A 25,426-nucleotide genomic window follows, 5' to 3' on the forward strand; every position below is an offset into this window, starting at 1 on the left:
TTTTATGGGTCGACGGATGACGGCTCAAGGCCTTTGGGATTGGGTGGCTGTGGAGGTGCAACACTTCATGTCACGGAAGTGCAACACTTTTAAATGCAATTCATATACTCGAGAATTGGGGAGAGAGAGGCAAAGCTTGACACATCATTGAGGACCAGAAAATGGGTTGGTCCCCATTAAGAGAATATCTTTATTACTAAGGGAGAATCTTTACAAGCACAGGAATGGGGTAAACGCCCGTCCTCCATTCTTTCTTGTCCTTTTTCTGCTTCTGACTGAGAGACTGAGAGAACTCTCTAATTGTTAGGAGGATTCTTCCCCTCTTCTGTGAGATTTTTGGAAACTCCCGTAAGCAAAAGTCTATCTTCCACAAACCTCCTCGGAAGCTCTAAGAGAAGAGAGTCTATCTTCCGCTAATTGGTCACCTTCATACTTAGTCATTCTTGCAATAAACACAAGGGAGAAACACGCAAAACGCACAGACATATGCTCGCTGTAATTTTTTGCGCATAACCGGAAATTGTAACCTGTGCACGTTTCAATGCTAAAATGGAGGCCTTTTCGCGATGGAATCGCACCATTCTTGGTGTATGCTCAGGGTAGGTTGAGAAGGACGAGATTCTATGAATGCTTTGCTGAAATTCACGCTAGTCGAGGTGTTTAGGGGCTGAAAACAGAGAATTTACAGCAGCTAATCGCGAGAGAAGGAGAGTCTCCTTCCACTTCTCCCGACCAGTCTTCTCCCACGGAAGCCTATGATCAAAAGAAACCTTGTTCTAGGTGATGGGAGCTCAAAGTATCCACATACATCACAAGGACTGATCCTCAAGCTTCAATGGAGAGCTCTAGTGTGTATAGAACGCTCTGAATAGGGGGGTCGGTGCATTGTCAACCTCTCAAGTGAGAGAGGTGTGGCTCTTATACGGCCATCAAGAAGAGGGGATGCTAGGGGGGAGAGAGAGAGAAATGAAATGAAATTATATATTAACGTCTTCAAAAGGCCAAAATGACCTATGAGACCAAGCCGTTACAACATAGTGAATCTGATACCATGTCCGGAATCAAAAAGAACTGAAACAAAATACAAAATACACTGTGTAGTACAATGAAAGAAGGGGGGGGGGGGGGATATGGTGGAGATCCATCCTCATCTGCACTCTGGACGTCGAGAGAGTATGGCTTGAATCCTCTGCTGTAGTCTCCGTCGAGAGAGTATGGCTCGAATCCTCTGCTGTAGTCTCCGTCGATGTTGTGTAGCTCCTCTCCTCAATCGCGGGCGTCTAGATCTTCCTAGCTCCAGCGGTAGTATGAGTGCGGGCAGAGCTCTGCAATGGTGTCTGCTCCTCTCGGGTTCCAATATCTAGTGTAAAGAAATCTGTAATCTGTCTTTAGGACCGTCTCTCTCCAGCTCTCCTCAGTAAAGTGTCTCTGTGCGTGTGTAACTCAAGTAGATACAGTCCAAGACATCTTTGATCCTCATAGCTCATGACCCTAAATAGAGGCCCAAAACCCTCTCTGAATAGACAATGAAAACGGCCTTGTATCTCATAGTACAAACTCTGTCTCTGGCTCTAGATGACATAAGCGGCATATCCTGCTATCTGTTGGTCTCCTTTTGAATCTGCCAGTGTGAATCTCGAGCTGATGTGAGGATGTGCGTATCTAGCCAATGGCACAACGCAAGCCATGAGAAAGATGTGTGTCCATATAGCTAGGTCGAATCACAAACCCATCCCCTGTGAGGTGGAGAAGATGCTCTCTATAGAAAGCCATCTTCGTGCCCAACTCCTGTACCGGCTCTATCCATGTCCTCCTCGTGTCCAGTTGGATCAGACCCTGACGAATGACTCTAGTAATCTCCACCCGTGTCAGAGACATCAAGGGTGCCTGTAGAGAGTACTGAAAAGGAGGCAGATTGTCCATGGTGAAGCTATGTGTCTGAAACCATGATGTCATTTGTGCATACCAGCATGATGTATCCCCTTGTAGAGCTAGCTGTCTGGAGGACTCTAGGGCGAGCCTGGCATATCTGTCTCTGGTAGTATCCCATAGGCTGTGTACAAAGGAGACTGATCTGGTAAGCGCTTCAATCTCCATAGGGGGGGCAGCTAGCTTCGCTCGAATGATATCATGTGGTACGGACGCCTTGGCTCTATTCAGCCGAGAGCGCATAGATACCAAGGGCCTCTCCATACGTCTCCAACCATCCTGGCCTACAGATTGAAGTCGCGGAGCGGAGCGTGGGTCGACTCTCTCACACACACACACAGTGAGCTTACACAGTACAGTACAGTACGCAGAGAACTGTTAGAAGGGTTATCTCCCAATTACCTTAGTATTCACAAAGTATAAGTTAGTATATACAAAGAGTTAGAGGTAAGTGAGTTAGGCGGGCGGCCAGCCATATCCGCATAAGAGGCCACTTGGGCTTTAATCCCAACAACCTCCCACTTAAAGTCCAATGTGGCACTTTAAGTAACTGTAAATCTATGAACATAAATGTACAAAGATTTACATGGCTGCCATCTATCCAATGCCCAATAACTCACGACAATGCACAAAGCCCTCTCCTGGAAGTCCCTTTGTGAGTAGATCAGCAAGATTGTCCTTGGTGTGGATCTTCAGTAGTTGTAGATGCTTGTCTTCAAGTACTTCCCTAATGAAGTGATATTTCACATCAATATGCTTAGTCTTCGAATGGAACACTGGATTCTTTGCCAATTGTATAGCACTTTGACTATCACAATATAACTCTGGCATATCTGCATTGATTCCCAAGTCTGCTACCAATCTACCAAGCCAAATAGCTTCTTTGCATGCCTCATTTGCTGCAACATACTCAGCTTCAGTAGTAGACTGTGTAACACAATCTTGTAATCGAGATCGCCATGATATGGCACCTCCAGCCAATGTAAAGACATAGCCTGATGTAGATCTCCTCTTATCCAAGTCTCCTGCATAATCTGAGTCAGTGTATCCTCTGACACTCAAATCCTGACTACCATAGCATATGCGCATACTCTTTGTATGTTTTAAGTATCTCATGATACCTTTCACTGCCTCCCAATGTTTCTTGCCGGGATTTGACATATATCTGCTAACCACTCCCACTGCAAATGCAATATCCGGACGTGTAGCAATCATTGCATACATCAAACTACCCACTGCAGACGCATATGGAATCTTATCCATTTCAGCCTTTTCTTCCTCAGACACAGGACAATCTTGTTTGCTAAGTTTCACATATGGTGGCAATGGAACACTCAATGCCTTTCCCTTCTCCATATTGAAACGTTGCAAAACCTTGTCAATATACTCTGTTTGAGATAACCAAATCAACTTCTTTGATCTGTCTCTCTCAATGCGCATACCAAGTATATGACTTGCCTCACCCATGTCTTTCATGTCAAACGATTTTGCCATCTTTGACTTCAAAGCTGAAATTTCTTCCAAGTGTTTGCCAGCAATCAACATGTCATCCACATACAAAATAAGGATCAGCCAACTGCCATCCTTAGCCTTCTTTGTATATAGACAGTGATCGAACTCACTACGTTTGTAGCCTTGAGAAAGCATAAACTGGTGGAACTTATGGTACCATGCCCTCGGTGATTGTTTTAAGCCATAAAGACTCTTTAACAACTGGCATACCAAATGTTCCATGCCTTTCTCAAGAAACCCTTCTGGCTGCTGCATGTAAATTTCCACATCTAAATCACCATGCAAGAACGCTGTCTTGACATCCATTTGGTGCAACACCAAATCCAATATAGCAACCAATGCAAGAAAGCATCTCAATGTAGTCATCTTGACCACTGGAGAGAAGACTTCATCAAATTCAATGCCTTGTTCTTGCTTAAAGCCCTTGGCAACAAGCCTTGCTTTGTACTTTGGCTGACTATCATGAGCGGTGATCTTATACCTGTAAACCCATTTACAAGGTAGAGCCTTTTTGCCCTGTGGTAATTTAACCAACTTCCATGTCTGGTTTTTATGCAGAGCTATCATCTCTGACTGCATGGCCAACTGCCATTTTTTCGAGTCAACCACTTGTAATGCTTCCTTGTAACAAGATGGTTCTCCGCAATTTGTGAGCATGACATAATTTAGAGATGGCACATAACGATCAGGTGGTTTGGAGACACGCTCAGAACGTCTCACCACAACTGATTCTGCCTCTCTAGCCACTATAAGCTGTTCCTGAGCTTGACCATGCTGTCTTGATGTGCTAGCACTAGGTCCATCTTCCCTGAAGACAACTCTTCTGATCTCCTCTGTCTTTTCTGGCTTAGCGTAAAACTTGGCTTCATTGAAATGCACATCATTGCTACGAATAAGCTTTCTGGACTCAGGATCCCAAAGCCGGTAACCCATCTCGCCCGATTCTCCGTAGCCAAGAAATATACACTTCTTGCTCTTTGGTTCTAACTTATTTCTGAACTCCTTAGGAATATGGCTATAAGCTTCACAACCAAAGACTCTGAGATGCTTATACGAAGGTGCCTTGCCTGTCCGTAGCATCTCGGCCACTGCACTCTTATCCAGAACCCTACTAGGAGACCTGTTGATCAAATGGACTGCTGTAGCCACTGCTTCCGCCCAAAATCCATCAGGCAACTCAGCATTTGACAACATGCTTCTGACCTTCTCTTGTATGGTCCTATTCATACGTTCTACAACCCCATTCTATGAAGGATTATATGGTGCAGTAAGTTCCCGCTTAATTCCTTTTGCTTCACAAAAGTCTTGAAAAGCTTTGGAAACGTACTCTCCATCATTGTCAGTTCTCAAGCACTTCAGCTTCTGACCACTCTGATTCTCCACCAGCTGCAAGAATGTCTTAAAGACCTTGAGCACGTCATCCTTGTGCTTCAAGAAGTAAACCCATACTTTGCGAGAATAGTCATCTATGAATGTACAAAAGTACACTACTCCCCCTAGTGACAAACTAGGCATTGGTCCGCATAGATCACTGTGTACAAGAGCTAACCGTTCGTCCCTACGATTCCTCTTTGATCTGTGCGGTTCCTGTGTTTGCTTACCATAAACACAATGCTCACAAAACTCGAAATCTTGAAATGAAAAGCCAAGCAAATAACCATAATGAGAAAGTATTTCCATTCCTCTTTTTGACATATGTCCCAACCTACGATGCCACAGTGACACACTTGGCTACTCAATCACATTAATTACATGGTTTTTAACCTTTGAAACATGTAAAGTGTACAGAGTTCCTGACTTGCTGCCATGTGCTACAGTCATCGAACCTTTGGAGATCTTCCAAGCGCTGTTCCCAAAAACTGTCACATAACCCGCATCATCCAACTTCCCTGTACTAATCAAGCTCTTTCGGATTGCTGGAACATGTCTGACATTCTTGAGCCATAAAGAAGAGCCATTCTGAAACTTCAACTGCACATCTCCCACTCCAAGTATGTCACAAACCTGCTCATTGCCAAGTCTGACATAATCTTTAGTAGCCACATATGATGTAAACCACTCTTTGTGCGGAGAAACATGTAAAGATGCCACTGAGTCGATAATCCAATCACTCATAGCATGTCCATCCTCTGCAGTCAAGAAAACAGAATCAAGATTGCTTGTAAGGAAGATGTCACCAGCTGCTATACCAGAATCACTGTCTGAACCAGATCCTGTGACATTCACCTCTTCAATCTTCACTGAAATCTTCTTTTCATCTTGCTCAGAACTCTTTGCTTTTCCTTTTTCTTGTTTCCACTTCGTACAGTCTCGCTTCATGTGACCCTTCTTGCCACAATGGTAGCATTCTATGTCATCCTTTGACTTCGAATCACGAGACTTACTTCGGTTTTGTGCCTTCTTACCCTTCTTCTCTTTAAACTGTTGTCTCCCTCGAACGACCAAAGCACTATTGCCTTTGCCTTTGTCAATGTTCTTCCTGTTCACTTCCTCTGTGAGCAAGCTGCCTTCTACATTGGCACTTGTAAGACCTTCTGGCGCGACAGAATTACTTAACGCTATACGAAAAGTATCCCAACTGTCTGGCAAAGTGATTAAGAGAAACATAGCCTTCACTGAATCTGGAAAGACTATCTCCTGTGCTGTTAACTGGCTGAAAATTGTGTGAAATTCATTCAGATGATTTGACATGGCTGTCCCTTCCTTCATCTTCAAATCCACCAATTTCTTGAGCCAGTAAATCTGAGAAGCAGCACTTTGTTTCTCGTACATACCACATAGCTTTTGCCATACGCCATACGCTGTAGTCTCTTCTGCTACGTTGAAGTAAACATTTTCTGCCAGTGTCAGCATGATTGTGGAACAAGCTAACTCGTCAAGCTCTTCCCACTCATCTTCAGCCATACCTTCTGGTCTCTCCTCTTTGAGCTTCAGTGGCTTCACTTGTTTTTTCTGCACCAAAACCTGCCAAATCTGCTTCTTCCAGAATGGAAAGTTTGTGCCATCCAGCTTCTTTATGTTGTAAAGAGTCTCACTTTGAGAAGATGCCATATCTGCCAAACTGCTTACTCCTTAGAAAAATCCGACAGAGTTTCCCCTGTAAACTGGCCTCTGTACACAGTAAACAAGCTGTAATCAACAAGCTGAACACCTCTCCTCAGGAACTGTCAGTATTTTGAAAATTTTTGACAGAGTCTCCCCTGTAAACTGAGCTATGGGAACCAAAAGATAGCTCAGAAAACAATCATAAATAGCTGACCAGTGACAAATCTAAAAAATCTCTGTAATATGCTGTCCTGTAAGCATACACTGTCTCCTCTCTGGGCGATGACAGAACCTGTATCTGTCTCACGACTGAACCCTGAACAATGTCTCAACGGCCTGACGCATAAGATGCAATCCAGTGTCTACACAAAGTCATACATCCTAAGGGATAAAAGTCGCCGAAGAGGATGCGTGTAGAGGGGAACTCCAGCAACCTAAGCCACCTCACACTGGGTAACCCAGCCCCCAGTGCTTGGCTTCAAAAAACCTCACACACGACTCTCTCAGATGGCTCAGCAAACTGCCCAGAACTAGCATACATCCTATAATAGACCAATCATTGTCCTATGACCGCTGCGGCGGTCTGTCTGCTAGCGTGACTCACAACTAGCAGACCCACAATCACAGTACATCAATCTGCAATACATGCCAGTGGTGTCAAGCCGTCGTATGGCCACACCTCCCCTGGAACCTGGCAAGCACAAGAAGTAACAATGCAGACTGCAATAAATATATCTGATGATATATATGTGTACCTGGTCTATAGATGATGCTCTGAAGACTAATGAGTGATGTATGTCGATGCCGATATTGATGTCGGCCACCTCCTGCTTGCCAATCTACACAAGACGGATTTCTTTGCGGCTGAAATCTATCTTCTGCTATAGTGCTCAGAACGAAATTCTGAGGGCATGAACGGCTTCGAAAGGGGGGTAAAACCCCAGGTCGCCTGATGGAAACGCTCCCCGAACGCCGAGTGTGAATTTTCGAACTCCGGATCCAGAATCTGCCGGAAAAGTGCGCGCGCGCGCGATTGCGCAAATCCGCACTGAACCAAGGCTCTGATACCAATTGAAGTCGCGGAGCGGAGCGTGGGTCGACTCTCTCACACACACACACAGTGAGCTTACACAGTACAGTACGCAGAGAACTGTTAGAAGGGTTATCTCCCAATTACCTTAGTATTCACAAAGTATAAGTTAGTATATACAAAGAGTTAAAGGTAAGTGAGTTAGGCGGGCGGCCAGCCATATCCGCATTAGAGGCCACTTGGGCTTTAATCCCAACACAGATCGTCCCCAAACCTGCACCCCATATAGCATAGTAGATGCAACCAAAGTATCAAAGAACCATAGCTTTGTCCTAGGTTCCTAAAGCTGAAACTACGAATGCATCCTCTCTAGTCCTCCCAAAGCCACATAAGCTCTAGTCAGTCTAGTCTCTGCTGCTCTTCTCAAAGAAAATCTCGGCCCAGTGAAGACTGCCCCCAAGTAAGCTAATTTCCTGATCCACTGTGGTGTGGTGTTAAACACCATAACCTTGGTTTTACCAAGGTTTACACACAATCCACTATCCTCTGAAAAACTGTGCAGTGCATCCAAATGTCTCTGCATACCCTCTGGTGAGTCAGATATCAACACAATATCATCAGCATATAACAACAATGGGATCCACATCCCTGCTAACTGGGCCCCTCTGTCAATGTAATCAGACACCTCATCAACATACCTACCGAATAGAGTAGGAGACAATGGGCAGCCCTGTTTCACCCCAATTGCAGAGTGAACTAAATCAGATACCCCTTCCGGAGTGCGTACATGTCCCATAATCCCCCAGATCAACTCTATGGGCATCCCCATCTCCTATAGTCTGCGCATCAATCGAGCTCTCGGTACCATGTCAAATGCTTTGCGGAAATCCACAAAGCTACAATAGATCTGTCTCCCATGTGACCTGCCATCCTCAATGATGGCTCTGAGTGTCAAAATATGATCAAGAGTGGAGACACCCCTCCTGAAACCGGCCTGACCCTTTGCCCGTACCCCCTCATCCTCTGCCCAAATACTCAAGCGTTGCTCAAGAATTGATGCATACAACCGTGACAATGTGTGTCCAGTGCGGTAGTTCCCAGGCTCTGTAGGATCCCCTGCCTTGAAGATAGGCACAATAGTAGACAACCTCCAAGTCTTAGGTAACCCCTCACACACGGCACGATTGAACAACACTGCAAGAACCTCCATCAGCATATCCTTAGCATGTATAAAGTGCTCCGCTACTAGATCGTCATGATCATATGCCCTCCTGGTCCTCATCCTGTCAATGCCACTCTGTACCATCCCAATGGTAAAGAAGGTGCTTGTAACTAGGCATGGCTCTGTAGGGTCTCGAAGGGGTTCCTGTCTAGGAACCGTATATAACGATGTCGCATACTGGCCCCACAGTGAAGTAATCACTAGGGGAGGGGGGTGCTCATGAAAGAGTCGCCATGCCTCTCTTGAATCCCTACTCAAGAACATCTAATATAATTCTCGTTCCATCTGAGCCAGGTAAGCTCGCTTCTTCCGTTGCACAAGGCGCCCGTAATTCGAGACTGTCTGTAAGTGATGACTCCTAAAAGAAGATCCTTTTGAAGCTGGGATCTCATCTCTCTGCACTCCTCATCATACTAACTATTCTGGGGCATGCTCCCAGAATGTGGTCTCCTGCCTAGCTGGGTGTGTGGGTATGCCACTGATGCAGCACCATGCAGTGTCTCAGTCAGGAAAGTGGTGCACTCCTCCATTGAGAGGCCTATACCAGCTGTACCAGCTGTGCCTTTCCATAGACGGTCCCAAATCTCGTCTGTATAAACAGCATCAGTCTCTGGTGTGAATGTATAACGAGTGTGTGACATGCCTCCTCATGTCTAGGCTGTACTATATTGGAGTGAAACAGATAGTGTCAAGAGAGCATGATCTACTACTACGCCCACTGGCCTTGCTCCCATTGTGAAACCTGAAAGCAAGGGATAAAGCTTGGCCGTGTCATAACACAGTCCACTGTACTGGCCCCATGTCTGTGTGGAAAACATGTGAATCCGGCTGCTCCAAGAAATCGCTGTAAGCCGTTAGGTATGGCTAACCCATGTGTAGTCGTCATCTCTGTGAGGTATCTCCCATACTCCGTCTGCTCTCTGTCATGTGAGCATCTGTCAAGCCCCAACTCCCCCACATCCAGCTCTCTAAGCATCTGATCTGAAATGTCGTAGAAGACTGTCTGAGAGTTGCCCGTTCGGGCATTGTAAGTCCCCTAGGAGGATGGTATCACCATCCCTAGAAAACTCCCATATATCATCATCCAATATAGAGAAAGACGACTGCCCTTTGGATGCAGCATATACTGACGTACTGGGAGGGAAGTAACAGATGGCAATGTATAGAAATCGACCAGTGTCAGCTCTCAACCTCACCCACATGTATCTAGCATGCTCATCTCTCCGTACAATATGTAGTAGTGGTTGTAGCTCCTCTCTAAATAGCACTGCTACTCCGCCTGAACCTCTACTCCCATGCTCAGATCTCGTGACTGTCCTGTGGGTTGTCTCCCATCTATATCCCCCCACATGTGGCATCACCTGTCCAGGCGTCTTATGAGTCTCCGAGAAGAATACAATGTCCCTGTCTCTGAAACTGTCCTCAAAGGCCCCAACATCCAACCTCATAGGCCCATTACAATTCCAGGTAGCCATCTTCAATGTGGTCCCATAGGTCTCGCACCGTCATGTAGGGCGTCTCTCCATAATGACCACCGTTCCTTCTCTATAAAAAGATGTCTTCCCCTTTTCTCTTGCGGCCCTAATCTTTGGCATGACTTCCTGCATGTGGGCAAGCTGTGAAAGGGTGAGATCGTCACCAAGGAAGATACCAGTCTTTTTGAGAGTGGGCCTCCTTCTCAAAACGTCCTTCTTCTCCTCAATAGAGGGAAAGCGCAGTATGAGAGCTCTTCCTCTCTATGTTTCCCCGGTGCCTCCACTTTCCTTACCAACTCTCCATGCTCTTGTGTGTCGCTTTTTGCATCCCCATCAGTACCATGAGCTCCTGTACTTCCTCATCAATTTTGTCCCGATCGTTGAGGCCGGTAACCCTCACATGCAAAGCCCTCATACGTCTTCGTTGTTCCTCCTCAAGTGTCATGTCGATGATGGTGGGAGTGGGGATTGATATCTCCTTGCCTTTGCCCTTCTTTGTGACCGAAATCCACTTCTCCGCTTCCTCCACTTTCTTATGGGTTTTGGTAATCATATCTGTCTATGAAGACGTTTTTGGTTCCTGTTGTTTCTCCTCTTCCTTAATGGCTTGCATTTGCTCTTTGATTACCTTAAGATATTCTATCACTGATGGTTGGATTTCTCCCTCTTCTAGTCCACCATTGGCTCTTGCCTCGGCTAGGTCTCTCTTGAGGGCTGAAATCTGATTCTTGAGGTCTTCAATTTCGGCCCGATGCTCCATTTTCTCCACAATTCGAAGCTCGGCCTCGCTGATTTTCCACTGAAGAAAGATCGCCTTCTCCATCTTCCACTCTTCCATCTCTGTCTTCTACGCCTTCAAAATTTTTTCCATGTTAGCTAACCTCTTGCTGGTGATGCCATTGCATGCAAACCACTCAAGGGGGAGGGGCTAGAGCTCTCAAGAAGTACCGAGTTTGCGCTCACGACCTCCATCACAAAAGGGACACACTAAACACACAAGAATGTAAATCAAGTAACAAGGTAGCCTTGGTACAAAGTGTTCCCCTTTCCCCTTTGGAGAAGGGACTATGATAAATGTAAAAGTAATTAATTAAATCTTCTAAATTATCATTGGACCCCTTGGGTGGCCAACCAATAGGCTTTAGGCACACCATGAGGGCAACATGAAGAGGAACTTGAGCAAGTGTCCCTTTGATTTCTTTGTACTAAGCTTGCGTTGAGTGAGTGTGTCGGTGTTCTCTCTCATCCCCCCTCTTGTAGGCCTGCTCCCCTCCTTGTAGGGATTAGTGTTGACTTTGCACACCTTCAAGTCACTCAACTTTGATCCCGGTTCCCACCACAAGCTTGGCCCTTAAGGCCCTCAAGCTTGGGCCGGCTTCCTACCTCAAGTACAACCCTAGCATCTCAAGCATGACAAGCACCTCAAGCATCTCAATCATCAAGCACTTCAAGTACCTCAAGCATCTCAGTCATCAAGCACCTCAAGCTGTTAGTCATCATCAAGCACGTGAAGCACCTCAAGCACAATAAGCTTGGGCCGGTTCCCACCTCAAGCTCAACCCTAGCTTACCTAAGGACAGACTTTTACACTAACTATTGGAGGTCTTCAATGAAGCTAACCCTAAAGGTCTTTATGCTCCGTTGGTTGGCCTTGATCTTTGATAGATCATCTCTCATTTGGGCCCCAAGACCATTGTCCCGTGTTTGAATAGATCTATAACACATGTTATATCCTAACCCTTGTTCCCCGTTTATTCTCCTACATTCAATGATCAATTTAATATGAGAGAATCATTTGGGGATGTAGATATTAGATTTTATGACTGTACCTCTCTCTTGAAATCATACTCCGTCCTCACTATGAGGTAGAAGAGATAAAGCCTTAGTGGTTAGTTATGTCTTACTTAGCGGGTAGAGGATCCCTTTTTACCTACGACATCTTTCCAGATGGATGACCAATCCAGTGGTGCTTGGGAGACACAGCTGCTGCCACAAGCAATGTGTGCTCTTTAGTCCATTTCATTCTCCCAAAGTAGAGTGACAAATTCTACTTGGTGTTTGAGAGACTTCGTCATCACGAACATGATTCTAAGCATGCATACTATTTAAATTTTTTCACAATTAAAAAGAAACTAGTCTATAAGACAAAAACATGGGTCAATAAAAGAAATTTGTACATTTGCTTACTCTAATGAAGCATTGTAAGCATTGACAAGGTCAATACTATCCTTGAGCTGTATTCCTTGCATCCATCTAGCATCTTCAAAAGGATAATTTTTTAACTTAATAAGATACTGTCGGATAATCTTACCATGTCGTAGTACCTTGTCTTCATGCCATAGAATAAGCTTCGGGTTGTAGCACCTCTTCTTGGTCTTCAACTTCGGGAGGGTCTTCAATAATTGGTTCATTGGTGGCTCTCCTTTGTAGGTCTTAAGTAGGCTCACATGAAAAGCATTGTGTATGAGCCAATGGTTGGCAACTTGAGTTGTAAGCCGTCTCATTGATAGGTTTCAAGATTTGGAAAGGACCATAGTATCTTTTTGCTAGCTTAGCATAGTACTTTTGATGTCCCGTAGGATTTTTGCCCGCTGTTTGCCTAATCGAGCCTTAGGAAACTTAAGTAAGACCCAATCATTCTCTTTGAACATTAAGGCCCTTCTATGCTCATCAGCAATAGCGTTTTGCCTTTGTTGAGACATGGATAGAGCCTCCTTAATCTTTGAAAAGATTCTTGTAGGTCCAGGCTATACTCATTGGCAACGAAGATCTTCCCATGTACTTTGAGTAGCAAGGGACTTTTAGGTCTTCCCTCAATGATCTCAAAAGGTGCTTTTCCCCTATATTGTAGTGTAGGCATATTCTACAAGAAGTAAGTACTTTTCCCATTGTGAGCCTTGATCTACTTCGGTAACGTAAGTCTTGAGTAGATCGAGTATCGTAAGATTGGCTATCTCACTTTGGCCATCCGTTTGTGGGTGATAGGCCGAAGAGAAATTCCATCTATTCCTAGATTTTAAAAGAGACCTTTCCAGAAGTTACTGGTCATTCTAGGATCTCTGTCTGACACGATGGATGTTGGTAATCCATGGTGTTTAAAAAATTTGAGATATAAAGAGAGTTGCCATTTGGTGTGCCTTAATAATCTTTTTATAGGAATAAAGTGTGCTTGCTTGCTAAACCTATCGACTATTGTCCATATTCCCATATTCCCATGGATAGACTTGGGCAACCCAAAGATGAAATCCATGGATATACTCTCCCATGGTGAATTTGGGATAGGCAATGGTTGGAGGAATCCAGGTTGCTTCCCTCTATCATACTTAGTCTTTTGGCATACTACACATTTGAAACATACTCTTGTATGTCCACTTTCATGGTAGGCCAATAGAAGTACGTTCTACTCCTCGGAGAGTAGGTTGAATGCTTCTATGCCCCTCATAGGGAGGAGCATGGGATTCATATATAACTTTCTCATGAAGGGAATGGGTAATACATAGCCTATTTCCGTGGAGAAGATAACCATCTTGCAAGGTGAATGGATCCTCTTTCTTCCCCAAAGCAAGGGCTGTCATTATGTTTCTAAAGTCAGGGTCAGTAGCATACTCATCTATCATAGAAGATAGATCATTGTGAGTAGCTATAGACACCGTATTAACTTTTGGTCGTCGTGAAAGTGCATCCGCCACTTGATTGTGTTTACCCGAAAATGTGAGCAATATGGAAATTAAATTTCGAACAAAAATTTTCCCACCTCATTTGTTTGACGAAAGCTTGGTTTGCGTCATGAAATACTTGAGACTTTGGTGTTCGGTTTGTAGAATAAATGGAGTCCCCAATAAATAGTGCTTCCATGTGTCTAGGGCATGTAGAATAGCTAAAATCTCTTTCTCATAAATTCCCAAGACTCGTCCATCGTATTGAGTCTTTGACTCTCATATGCTATGGCATGCCCTTCTTGAAGCAAGACTGCTCCAAGGCATCCACCACAAGCATCACATTGGACCTCAAATGGCTTTGAGAGATTCGTAAGAATGAGGACTGGTTGAGAGGTAAGCTTCTCCTTGAGCTTGTAAAAATCATTTTTCTCCTTAGTATGTCCATACATACTTAACGTTATTCTTAATTAATTCATGTAGTGGTCCTTCTATTTGAGAGAATTTTGCTATGAAGCATCGATAGTATACGCACATACCAATAAAGCTTCTTAGCTCATGTAGATTCCTTGGATTAGGCCATGCTTTTAAGCCCACGAGGCAACCCTGAACCTGCATAGTGATCCACTGAGCTTTGCCTGGCACAATAATCCCTCTTCCCACTATGGTCTGCTACAAAGAGTCCGCAATAGTCATACATACCCCTCCCTAGATGCCTCCAAGTCCAAATGAAGCTGACCAAAACGTCTCATAGCGACCATGCAAAATCTCACCACATCGTCGAATGCGGCTCTCACAAAGATAATGCTCCTGTAGCATAAGAATGTCAATCTCACCACCCACAAGGCATCTCTGAAGCTCTTGATGCAGCCGACCCCTCTGACGTTGAAACTGGGGCCCTCATAATCCCTGCATATTCCAATGAGATGATCCTCATGGGGTCAGTGAGAAAAAACAGATGTTGCCACAACAGCCAGCCTTGCTATCTTTGAGGCCGGTTTGGATGGTGAGTAATCCGCATCCGAACGACCTCTAGACAAGCGAGATAGGAGTGACTGTCCCACCCAGACCCAAGCCGAGCGTGTAGCTCGAAGGGCTACATCCTCTGTCCAAGAATCCTCATGTACGAATGCATAACAAGGAGGGCTCTGAGTGTTAGCAAACAGATGCACCACAATGTGCCTGCAACCCGAAGCATCCGGAAGCGTCACGGTGAACTTGGTGAGAGGCCAAAGTGTCTGCACCAAATCTGTCACCCCTAAGTCCCCTGTGTGGTGTGAGAAATCAGCAGCCTGAGTCTAGAGCAAGTCCAAGACTGTGTGCTGGGTCCACTCTGTGGAATCCCTACCGCACATCGGAAAGGAGAAACCTACCGCTGTGTCCAAAGCCTCAATGCCTCTAGCTGCAAGAAAGAGGACATGGACTCAAAAGCAAGCCTCCTCCAGGTCAGGAGAAGAGTCGCCCAGGAACCGCATGGACGAAGTCCCAACGTCTGCTAATGTCAAAGCTAGTCAAACCTCTAGGGAGGACTGCTGCAAAAGGAGAAGTCTGCATGTAAAAAGGCGGCCTCATGTGGGGCTGTCCCTCTCGAGCCGCACGGCTTGAAGCGAAGGCACTACCAAGAGATCGCTCGCGGCAAACGCGTGTCCAGTCCCCTACGTTTGAGGAGGATTGGAGGACAGGGCGGGAGATCAAGCTGAGGGCCCCACTGCAGAGAGAGAAGGTGCAAGGGTGCAGTGGAGGTGGTGGAGGTGGGGGGGGGGGGGGGGGGTGCAGTGAGGCGAGCCGGCCCCTATCGGCGGCGGCCAGGCACCTGCTACCAATCGTCAGCTATCTGATCGCTAGTCTCAGTCGAGGCACCAGCATGTGTGTCCTGAGTGTCTGGCTGCTAGGCATGCTCAGCCTTGGAAATGCACTGTGGGTCGAGGTCTCTTGCGAGGACAGGCCTTTGCCAAATGGCTCATCTTTCTGCAAATGAAGCACTGATTCGAGAGGCCCGAATACTCCACGCTCTGACGGAACCAACCACCACTCACCCAAGGTAGTAGGATGACCTTCGGAAATGTGTGGGTGTCCCGAACAAGAACACGTATTGTGGGGATGCCAGCCGCCTTGGCAGCTACAGAGGCTGTGTAGCGCGGATAATGTTTCGTGCTCTCTACAGTGGGTGGTCCTCAGTGCAATGTGCGTGACAATCTCACTCAAATAGATTGAACAGAAAGGAAACAATAGACGTCAACACAACTCACAAAGACACAACAGCAGACCAGAACATATGACTCGACTCTCTCAAAGACTGATACAGACTCTGGCATGGCAGCACACTCAGCTCAAGCCCAGGACTCACAGGTACAATGGGGGTGTCGAGGCTCAGATGTACAGGGATGGTGAAGAAGTGCTCTGTGCATAGACTCACTCTAGACGACTACGTACAAGATCAGAGGTGAAGAAGATCATCACATCACCAACCGCTACTACTCATATGTACCACCATAAAGAGCCACCAACGGCTCACAAATGTCAGCCATGTGGTGACCTAGCCATGAGGTCCACTAGACCACCGTCGGTACCCTGCCACGTGTCACTCCCCAGCCCAGAGGGTCCGTCCAATGTTCGTCCAGTGTGAATCAGCCTAGACCAATTGTCCTAACTGTGTCGTGTGAAAGTGACACTGTAGCCTGCTACTACAGGTTGCCCGCCACAAGACCGCTCACCGTCTCGGTGAGAGGAATACTGAAAATTGTGAAAGAAAACCACTAGGTGCTGCATCCGTACATTTCTTTAAGCAGGTGCTAGGCCCAACCATGACCTTACATGCCTCAAAAGTGGAGTAAAACATTGTCCTGCTTGCAACGCCTTATGCCTTTCAACATGCTTTCCCGCTCCCGTCTCGTCTCACTGAAGAAGGTGTTAAAGGCATATCACCGCCACCAACAGTCTTGTTACTGGGCATCTGTCCATCTGGATGGATGCCATGCTCGAGGCAGTAGCGCTCCCAACAAGCATTCCCGACTTGGATGCCAACCTGACCAGGGGTGAGGGGGGCTGGTTAGGGGCGAGGCAAGGGAGGGGGTAGGTAGGGGCGAGGGTGAAGGGGGGAGGGTAGGGGCGAGAGGGGGTAGGTAGGGGCGAGGGTGGGGAGGGAGGACTTGATAGGGGTGAGGGGGAGTGGGTAGGGGCGAGGGGAGGTGAGGGCAAGGGAGGGGAGGGTAGGGGCGAGGGTGGGGAGGGAGGACAAGATAGGGGCGAGGGGGGAGGAGGAGTGGGTAGGGGCGAGGGGGGAGGGTAGGGGGTGGGTAGGGGTGAGGGCAAGGGAGGGGAGGGTAGGGGCGAGAGGAGGAGGGTAGGGGGTGGGTAGGGGCGAGGACAAGGGAGGGGAGGGTAGGGGCGAGAGGGGGTAGGTAGGGGCGAGGGGGGGAGGGATTGGGTAGGGGCGAGAGGGGGAGGGTAGGGGTGAGGGTAAGTGAGGGGAAGGGTAGGGGCGAGGGGGAAGGGGGAGGAGAGGGTAGGAGCGAGAGGGGGAGGGTAGGGGGTGGGGAGGGGCGAGGGCCGGAGGGAGTGGGGTGAATAGGTCGAGTGCTAGGCAATGGAGAGGGACTAGGGCGAGGGTGTGAGGTTGAGTGGGTAGGTGGTGAGGGGGGACTAGGGCGAAGGCCAAGGGAGGGGGTGGGTAGGTTCGAGTTGGGAGAGAGGTGGGTAGAGTTGGGAGTTGGGAAAGGGAGAAGAGGTGACAGACCATGATGAGCAAGGTAAGGGCCAACGACAGAACGAACTATCATTAGCAAGATAATTATCAAGAGTAAGGAATTCGTCAAGCAGGCCGGGCTCTGTGAAGGGAGTTCGCCAGACCCAGAGCAGAGCTTCGTTCTGGTCGTAGCAGCAGACATCACTGAGGCTGATGTTTGAAGGGTGGTGAACTCTTGTGGTCGAGATTTCTTACTGCTTCTATGCTTCTTCATAGGCTCAGGTGGCTCATTGGGTTTAGTTACTGTGGAAACATTAGAAGAGGGTGTACCTTCATGCAAAGAGTAAATAGAGACTCCATAACAAGGCATAGATTTGGTAGCCTCTAACCACTCCAGCAGATCTTCATCTGACCCTTCAGGTGTAGTAGGCTGTTCTTGTTCACGTTTGGTTTCCATTCACAAAGAAACTTGTTGCACCACGGGATCCATACCACCTTCTAAGAGAATGGGTTGCATCGAGGAGCCAGAAGTATGTATCCACATTGCGTCGTTTCCCCAATCATGAAGTGCTTTAGTGTGTTGCAGCCATGGTCTTCCAATGAGCAAAGGAAATCCGCTCTCAACCTGGGGAAGACGAACCACAACAAAATCCAAGTTAAAAGTAAAGTCTTGTACCTGCAGAGGCACATTGTCTACTATGCCCACTGGGTAGACTCTCCGCTGGTCGGCCAATGTAACTGTGAAGGCAGCAAGGCGAGTAGGCTGTAGACCTAGAGCTAACATAGTGAACTCGGGCATCAGGTTGATACCAGATCCACCATCCACTATCACTCCTGAGAATTTCTGACCCAAAACGGACACTGTCAGGCGAGGGATTCTATAATCAGTGAGTGGAGCAGCAGTATTGGATATCATATAGGACTCTGACGGTCGCACTGGGAGGTGCCCGCCACTAGGACTTGCTCCAGGGTAAAGTGACTGAATAACTGCAAGGGTGTCACTTCTGAAACTCGCATCTAGCCGCAACATGTCATAGACGGACACTTGTTGGAAAGTGTTCTTCAAGACTGTCTCTGCTGTACGCTTCTCTTTTTCTACCTGTTGTTGTTCCTCTGGTACCTTGATCTTCTGTAGATCGGAAACTGCTTCCAAGAAAGCTTCATCAATATCAGAGAGCAAGGATTTGGATTCTTTCATGGCACTGGGGGATGGCTTGTTAACAGCTCCAAGCAGGGTATCCACTGGTCTGAGAATGTGTGGTGTAGTTGAACTTGTTGGAATGCTAAGATCGAGAGAGGCTCTTTGGGCTCGGGTGAGGACGCCTGATGGCTCCTCTGCCAACTGCGGCGGCTTATTTTGAGGGGTAACCACGTGGGTAGAAGGGGGCGGCTGACAAACGGTGCTCACTGCTATCAAGTTGAGCTTGGGAAAGGCAAACTCATTCTGGCTTTGACTTGGGTTGGAAGCCGTGGATGCACGAATTTTATGGCAATCCTTACTGTAGTGATCCTTCGTTTCGGGGCAATGACGGCAGGGAGGAGACCCTTCGGGCAGAGGGCATTTGCTTTGGTAATGACCATATTCCCCGCATCTGTAGCACAAAATGGCACGATTCATTGGACGAGTCGAAGGACGAGGTGGTCCTTCCTCCATGGAGTCGGAGGTGCAGGCATAGAAGTTGTGAGGTGGTGAGGGGGCATGGGTATGATAAAAGCTCTGAGAGGTAAAAGTGCTCTGCATACCTTGCATAGGAGGGGCTGTCAGCAAAGGTGGCATATGGTGTGGATGGCCACAGGGAGAAACCATGTTGGATGCAGGTGCTGGCCCTTCCTGAAGAGAAGAACCAAGACTTTGATGTATTTGTCGCAATCCCTTGAGGTAGTAACAATCCTTGTCCTCATGTCCAGATTTTTCACAGAAGTGGCAGTAAACCCGAAGGGAGCATTCCTGTGGAGGGTGCCCTGGAGAGCGGCATGAGCTACACCAAACTGTAGCCTTAGTCTCTTGATGACACTTCAGCTCTTCTAGCTCGCGCTTAATCTGTTCCAATGCCTCGAGATGTGGAGGCTTCTCTTGTCTAAGAGAGAAGGACCTCTCCTCTTGAAGAGCTTGCTGTAACTTTAGGGCTTCCACTTCCCTGCGTAAAGAAGATAAAGGATTAGAAGGACTGTCCAAAAACACAGAGGGAATCTCTATGTGAGGGGGGTTGGTGAACAGCTTCCTAGCCCCCTCTATCCGCGTAGAAGCTGCGATGAACTCCTCCAGAGTGGCGTTGGGTCGGAGACTCTCTCGTAGTTTTTGCTGAGAACTTTTGGGAAGCGCCTTCTCTACCCACTTCTTAACCATAAATTCACCTGGTTGCTGGGGAAGCTTGGCAACCAAAGACTTGGTTTTGGTCATAAGTTCTGCAAAAGTCTCCTCTGGCTCGAGCACCATGTTGGCCAACTCATCCAACACCTTCTCCTGGTAGTCACCTGGCCTGAAAGCTGCATAGAACTGTTGTCTTAAGGCTGCCCAAGTTGCAAAATGGTTCTCTGCAAACTGGCTGTACCATTTGTCTGCTAAGCCATCCAAGGTGGATGGAAAGAGTACCAAATAAGCATCTTCCCTGTTAAGACCACGACCCCTACAAAGAGATACAAACCTCCTTGCATGGTCGTCAGCATCTTCTGAAGAGAGACCTTTGAATGTAGGGAACTTGATGTTTACCTTATCCAAAACGCTAGCCAATGGCTCCATGGCCCCTTGCTGAGCTTGTTGCTCAGTAGCCTGCTGTAGCAAAATAGGAGAGAGCTTCACTGGAAAAGGTGATCTGGAACATGTGGCACCGGAGGGAGGAATGGGTGATGCCGTATGTGGAGGTATGGGCGATGAGGTTGATGGACTTCTAACAGGTTCCAAGGGTCGTCTTCTGTTGTAGTACTTCAGAGGACTCAGGAGTGCGCTTTGACGCTCGACTGACCGCCTTGTATGGGTCATGCAGCGACCACCGAACCAACCAAGCTTTGGGCAAGAAAACCTCGAACTGGCTGAAGACTGGTCTAGACTCTACTAGACCAGGCAAGTGACTAGACCAGGCTGGACCACGGACGAGGAGGACTAGACCAGGGTCGAGGAGGTCTAGACCAGAGACGAGGACAAGTTGGACCAGGGCGAGAGATGACTAGGGCAAGAGAGGACTAGACCAGTTGGACCAGGCGAGAGGACAACAGTGCAAGGCAAGGTCGGCGAAGCTAGGCAAGGTAGGCGAAGCTAAATAGACCCAACAAGCTACAAGAATTGCACCTCACACAGTGAGATTTCAGTTGAGGTCCCACCGTGATCGCCAAAATGAGAGCACCTGTAGCACGGATAATGTGTCGTGCTCTCTACAGTGGGTGGTCCTCAGTGCAATGTGCGTGACAATCTCACTCAAATAGACTGAACAGAAAGGAAACAATAGACTTCAACAGAGCTCACAAAGACACAACAGCAGACCAGAACATATGACTCAACTCTCTCAAAGACTGATACAAACTTTGGCATGGCAGCACACTCAGCTCCAGCCCAGGACTCACAGGTACAATGGGGGTGTCGAGGCTCAGATGTGTAGGGATGGTGAAGCAGTGCTCTATGCATAGACTCACTCTAGACGACTACGTACAAGATCAGAGGTGAAGAAGATGATCACATCACCAACCGCTACTACTCATATGTACCACCATAAAGAGCCACCAACGGCTCATAAATGTCAGCCATGTGGTGACCTGGCCACGAGGTCCACTAGACCACCGTCGGTACCCTGCCACGTGTCACTCCCCAGCCCAAAGGGTCCGTCCAAAGTCCGTCCAGTGTGAAAGTGACATTGTAGCCTGCTATAGGCTGATATGCGAGGTGTCTCCAGGACAATCCCAATCTCTGAGCCTATCCTGGACAAAAGTGGCAGGTTACTCCCTCCTCAAACCGGGAAAGCAGACGGAGATGGGTAGGTCTGCCTTCTCTACTGGAACATCAGTAGCTGGATTGAAACCATGCCTCCACTGTCGAAAGTGGGATCAAATTGCTCGGATGGCCAAGGGGCTCGTCGCAATGACCTTGGACGCCATCTCGGATCTCGAACTCTATCTGATAGAAGCCGCGTCCGAGGAACTGAACATCCAAAATCTTGCCAACCTCTGCGAGAAGATGGACGTGGAGAAGATCACACACCTCTCCTCTGCTGGGTCTCGTGCTGAGAATCTTACAGATGACGGAAGTCGCTTGGGCGTTCCACCTCCGCTGCGAGGCTCGCTTGCTCTGTCGGCGAGAGAGTAAGTCGGATGGTGGGCTCTACAAGGTCGGGCGAGGGGCTTCCTGAGAGTCCCTCTGAGGTGGAGCATGAGCCTCCATCAGTGTCTGCTGCCATGAAGAAAGGGCGAAGAGTCGTTGACGAGTGGTAGCCTTCTGTGAGCGAGTACGTCGAAGGAGATGATGACTTCAGCCGAGCAGAAAAGAGGGGTGGAGGGGAGAGTGGCGATGCGTAGAGAGTGGGATTGTGAGGCGGGGCAGGCGGGCTGAGGCGCGGTGAAAGGGGCTGAGGCGTGGCGGGCTGGGGCGGCCTGCGCACTAGTGATGACTATAGGCAGCAGGCAGGGCAGGGCAGGACAGGTCAGTGCGCGACCAGCTGGGGGGTGGGGGGGGGGGGGGGGGGAGTACGCGCGCATGGGGAGAGGGTGAGGGCAGGCAGCGAGCGTCACATCTCATTGCAAAAAGATTATAGACTCCCTCATTGAAAAACTTTAAAATTTGCAAGAACAAAGCAGAGTGGAGTTGAGAAAAGTTGAAAGAACATGTTAGTATCTTGATATCCATGCAAAGCAAAGTAGTTATGCACAATAAGTATGTGTTGCAGCTTAGAATAATCTACACCTGATACAAAGTGATCATCTTCAAGTCAGCTCTCTTGATATTTATTTCAAGCTGAAAACGCTTATGCCGTAGCTCTTGCAAAGCATTATCAAAGCTGCTAATCATGAGCTCTATGTCCTTCAGAAGTTTGGACTTCTGAAACTTCAGCTTGATCTGCATTGCATCCTGCTCTTCTTGCTGCAATGTTTCATGAAGATAGGAATGAAGCTACAAAACAATACATTTTGCTCCAGAAATCAGTTCATTTGTGTCCGTATGTTCCACTTCATTCCCTTGAAATTGTACCTCCAAAGCTGACAAAGCAAAAACCCTTGTTTGGGCTGATACATTAGCTCGTTGCAGCTTGTCAACTTCTTTTCTGCTAGATTCATCGAGGGACAGTCTCTTGCCGGAGGGCTGTAGAGAAACATTCTTCTCGTCTGGTTTTGGCTTTGTTGACATGCCACCGAAGTCCAAGCCCTTCTTCTCCTGTGCCTGGAAATGGAGACTCAAGTAAGTCGCGTAAGATTTGTCCATTGTCAAAATGACTTACTTACGAGATACGGATGAAAACACTATATATTTTCCTCACTGTCAAGCTACAATTGTTCAGAAACTATGACAAAGACTTACAAACCTTCTGCATTTCTTCGATTCTCTTAAGATTCTGACAGTGCTCCTCTATATCCTGCAGCAACCAATAAGACTTTTAGGGACTTGACAGGATGAAAAATAACACCTGCCTTTCTTTCATGTAGACTTTGTTTTGATCACAATAATGTACAAGGTATGAAAAAACAGCACCTGTACTTAATAATCAACAAGTGCCCAAGTGCTCTGGTTCAAAGTTGTTTCACATTTCAAGAAGCCTACATCATGGTAAGTGACTGGGATAGAGGCTATTGTTCTGCTTGTAGTTAGGAGGCTGAGGGTGTAGATCACCATTCTGAAACTCACAAGCAAGAGAAAGCCACTGTGCAGCTGCCAACAACATAATGCTCTAGCTCCTGCATTCCTGAAAGGATGAGCCTCCTCCTCTACTGCTTGTTGGCTATAATCTGGAAACTGGAGGTACCCTCAGAGAGGAGCATTAAGAACCAACATAACCATTCCTACCAGATGCCTCGGAACACCAATAGCCAATACACTCTATAGAGGAAGACCAAGGGCTACAGGGTCACTTGCACTCGACAAGCACTTACACTTGCTCTTGGGTTCACACTGGGTGGACTCTCGCTTGGGCACTGACACGTGGCAGACACACGAGTGGTGGTCTAGTAGACACTGTGGCAAGTTCACCACACCACACTCCGGAGATAGACGTTGTTGGGCGCATTTTTGACACCCCGTTTTTCGTAAATTTGTACATACGGACATGACGCCCGATGTAAAAAGGGTGTGTGGGCTTTCTTTTTGTGGGTTTTTTAGCTTGCTTTAGCAAGCACATGTACATGCACTACAAGTCACTAGTCTAGTGACAGCTGTCAGGCTACTGTAAGTGCCCGTGAGTGAGTTTTTTGAAGCGAAACTTGTATATAACAAAAACTCATGTACAAACTAGAAAAGGTTCAGCCAAACATCAGAAATTTATAGGTTTTATCTCGTTGTGGCTTCTTGATGCTTTTGGATGCAGTTTTTTGCCCCGACTAGCCTTCTGTACGTGTAGTTGTGCTCGGACAGCTTTCTGTTCGCGTCAATTCTGCTCATGGAGGCGTATGGAATCAATTTTAGTCATCTTCAGCTTTCTCGCCGGTCATTTTTCAAGCTTTATCTCAAGCTTTAAAGTGCCCCAATTGGAGTTGTGCTCATCAGGTTACGACTAGTTCTCTGCAGGGTTATGGCTATGGCAGCCTAGTGGCAAATTGTGTATAGGCAGATTGGGAGGGCATGTATCTATGAATTGTGGAATTGATGTTGAAGTTATGGGTTTGTGATGTTCAATTATGAAAGGGGAGGTCCTTGTCTTCATATGCATTGGTCGGCGTGTGCTGTAAATCCGTGCTTTGGCAGGGTTTTGCTCCTATGTGACATAGTCTCTTGGGTGGGCAACGGCTAGTAAATTCCCAAGGGTCTACTCTTATTGGACTTGTGGTGTTTCAAAAGGATTTGGCAAAGCTTTTTGTGTCTTGTAGTTCTCTTTCAACGCTCTTGGTTGACATCACTATAGAGGTGTTTCAGTTTGCTTGTTTCCCAACAACGTAACTGGACTATCACGGATAATTTAACAGCCGTTGGTTGCTCTTTATGAAAGTATATATGCGTAGTTGGTTCTGGTCATCATATGCATCATACTTGCTATGAGTCTGTAGTCTTGTGACTTGTGTCTAGCACCGCACTGCCATTGTACGTTCCTTTGAGTCCTGGCCCCTTGGCTTGGAGCTGAGTGCGCTGCCAGCCAGAGTCTGTACTCGTTCCATAAGCTAGTCGAGTTCCATTGAGTTCTGAGTCTGTCGTTGTGTCTTTTGAAATTGCTTGTTCCACTGCTCTATAGTGCTTTCATCATGTTGGAGTGAGGTTTCATGCATATTGCACTGAGGAGCACCCACAATAGAGAGCACGACATACTTTTCTTTGTAAAGGTGTTCTCATTTCTGGCACACCCGGTGATACCTCAACTCAAGTCTCACTCCACTGAGCATACATCGTCAAGGAGCTAGCTAGTTTAGCCCCTCGCCTGGTTTCGTCTACTAGTCTGGACTGGTCTGGTCTAGCTTGGTCTAGTCCACCTTCGCCATCGACCAGCTTCGTCTAGCTTGGTCTAGATTGTCCAGCAAGTTCAAGGGTCTTTGTGCCCAAAGCTTGGGTGGGTTTGTTCTTACTGCATAACACATACAAGGCTGTCTAAAGATCAATGAAGCCCACTACGCAGCCCTCTGCAGTACTACCATAGAAAGCGCCAGCCTTTCATGCCGACTAGAAGTCCTCCACCCCCGCTACCACTACCCTCTCACTGTTCCCAGTTCATCACCACCACAGTCCGGAAATAGACGTAGCTGGATCATCAG

General features: G+C 47.3%; 1 protein-coding gene across 3 annotated transcripts in view; it reads right to left on the reverse strand.

The window, feature by feature from the left end:
* Positions 1-25,426, reverse strand: part of LOC147428061 (cilia- and flagella-associated protein 44-like) — a 250,945-nt gene that overhangs the window by 69,746 nt on the left and 155,773 nt on the right. For all 3 annotated transcript variants that reach the window (XR_015186080.1, XM_086497688.1, XM_086497687.1), the window contains exons 24-26: positions 23,059-23,109; positions 22,728-22,916; positions 22,443-22,619 (exon numbers count right to left, since the gene is read on the reverse strand). Coding sequence is in view for 2 of the 3 variants with exons in the window: in XM_086497688.1 (XP_086353814.1) it covers positions 22,443-22,619; positions 22,728-22,916; positions 23,059-23,109 (417 nt within the window). In the remaining variant the exon portion in view is untranslated. The remainder of the gene's footprint in view (positions 1-22,442; positions 22,620-22,727; positions 22,917-23,058; positions 23,110-25,426) is intronic.

This window comes from Adiantum capillus-veneris, chromosome 23, assembly GCF_014529385.1.
Source record: "Adiantum capillus-veneris isolate H3 chromosome 23, ASM1452938v2, whole genome shotgun sequence".
In the NCBI taxonomy this organism is placed as follows: Eukaryota; Viridiplantae; Streptophyta; class Polypodiopsida; order Polypodiales; family Pteridaceae; genus Adiantum; species Adiantum capillus-veneris.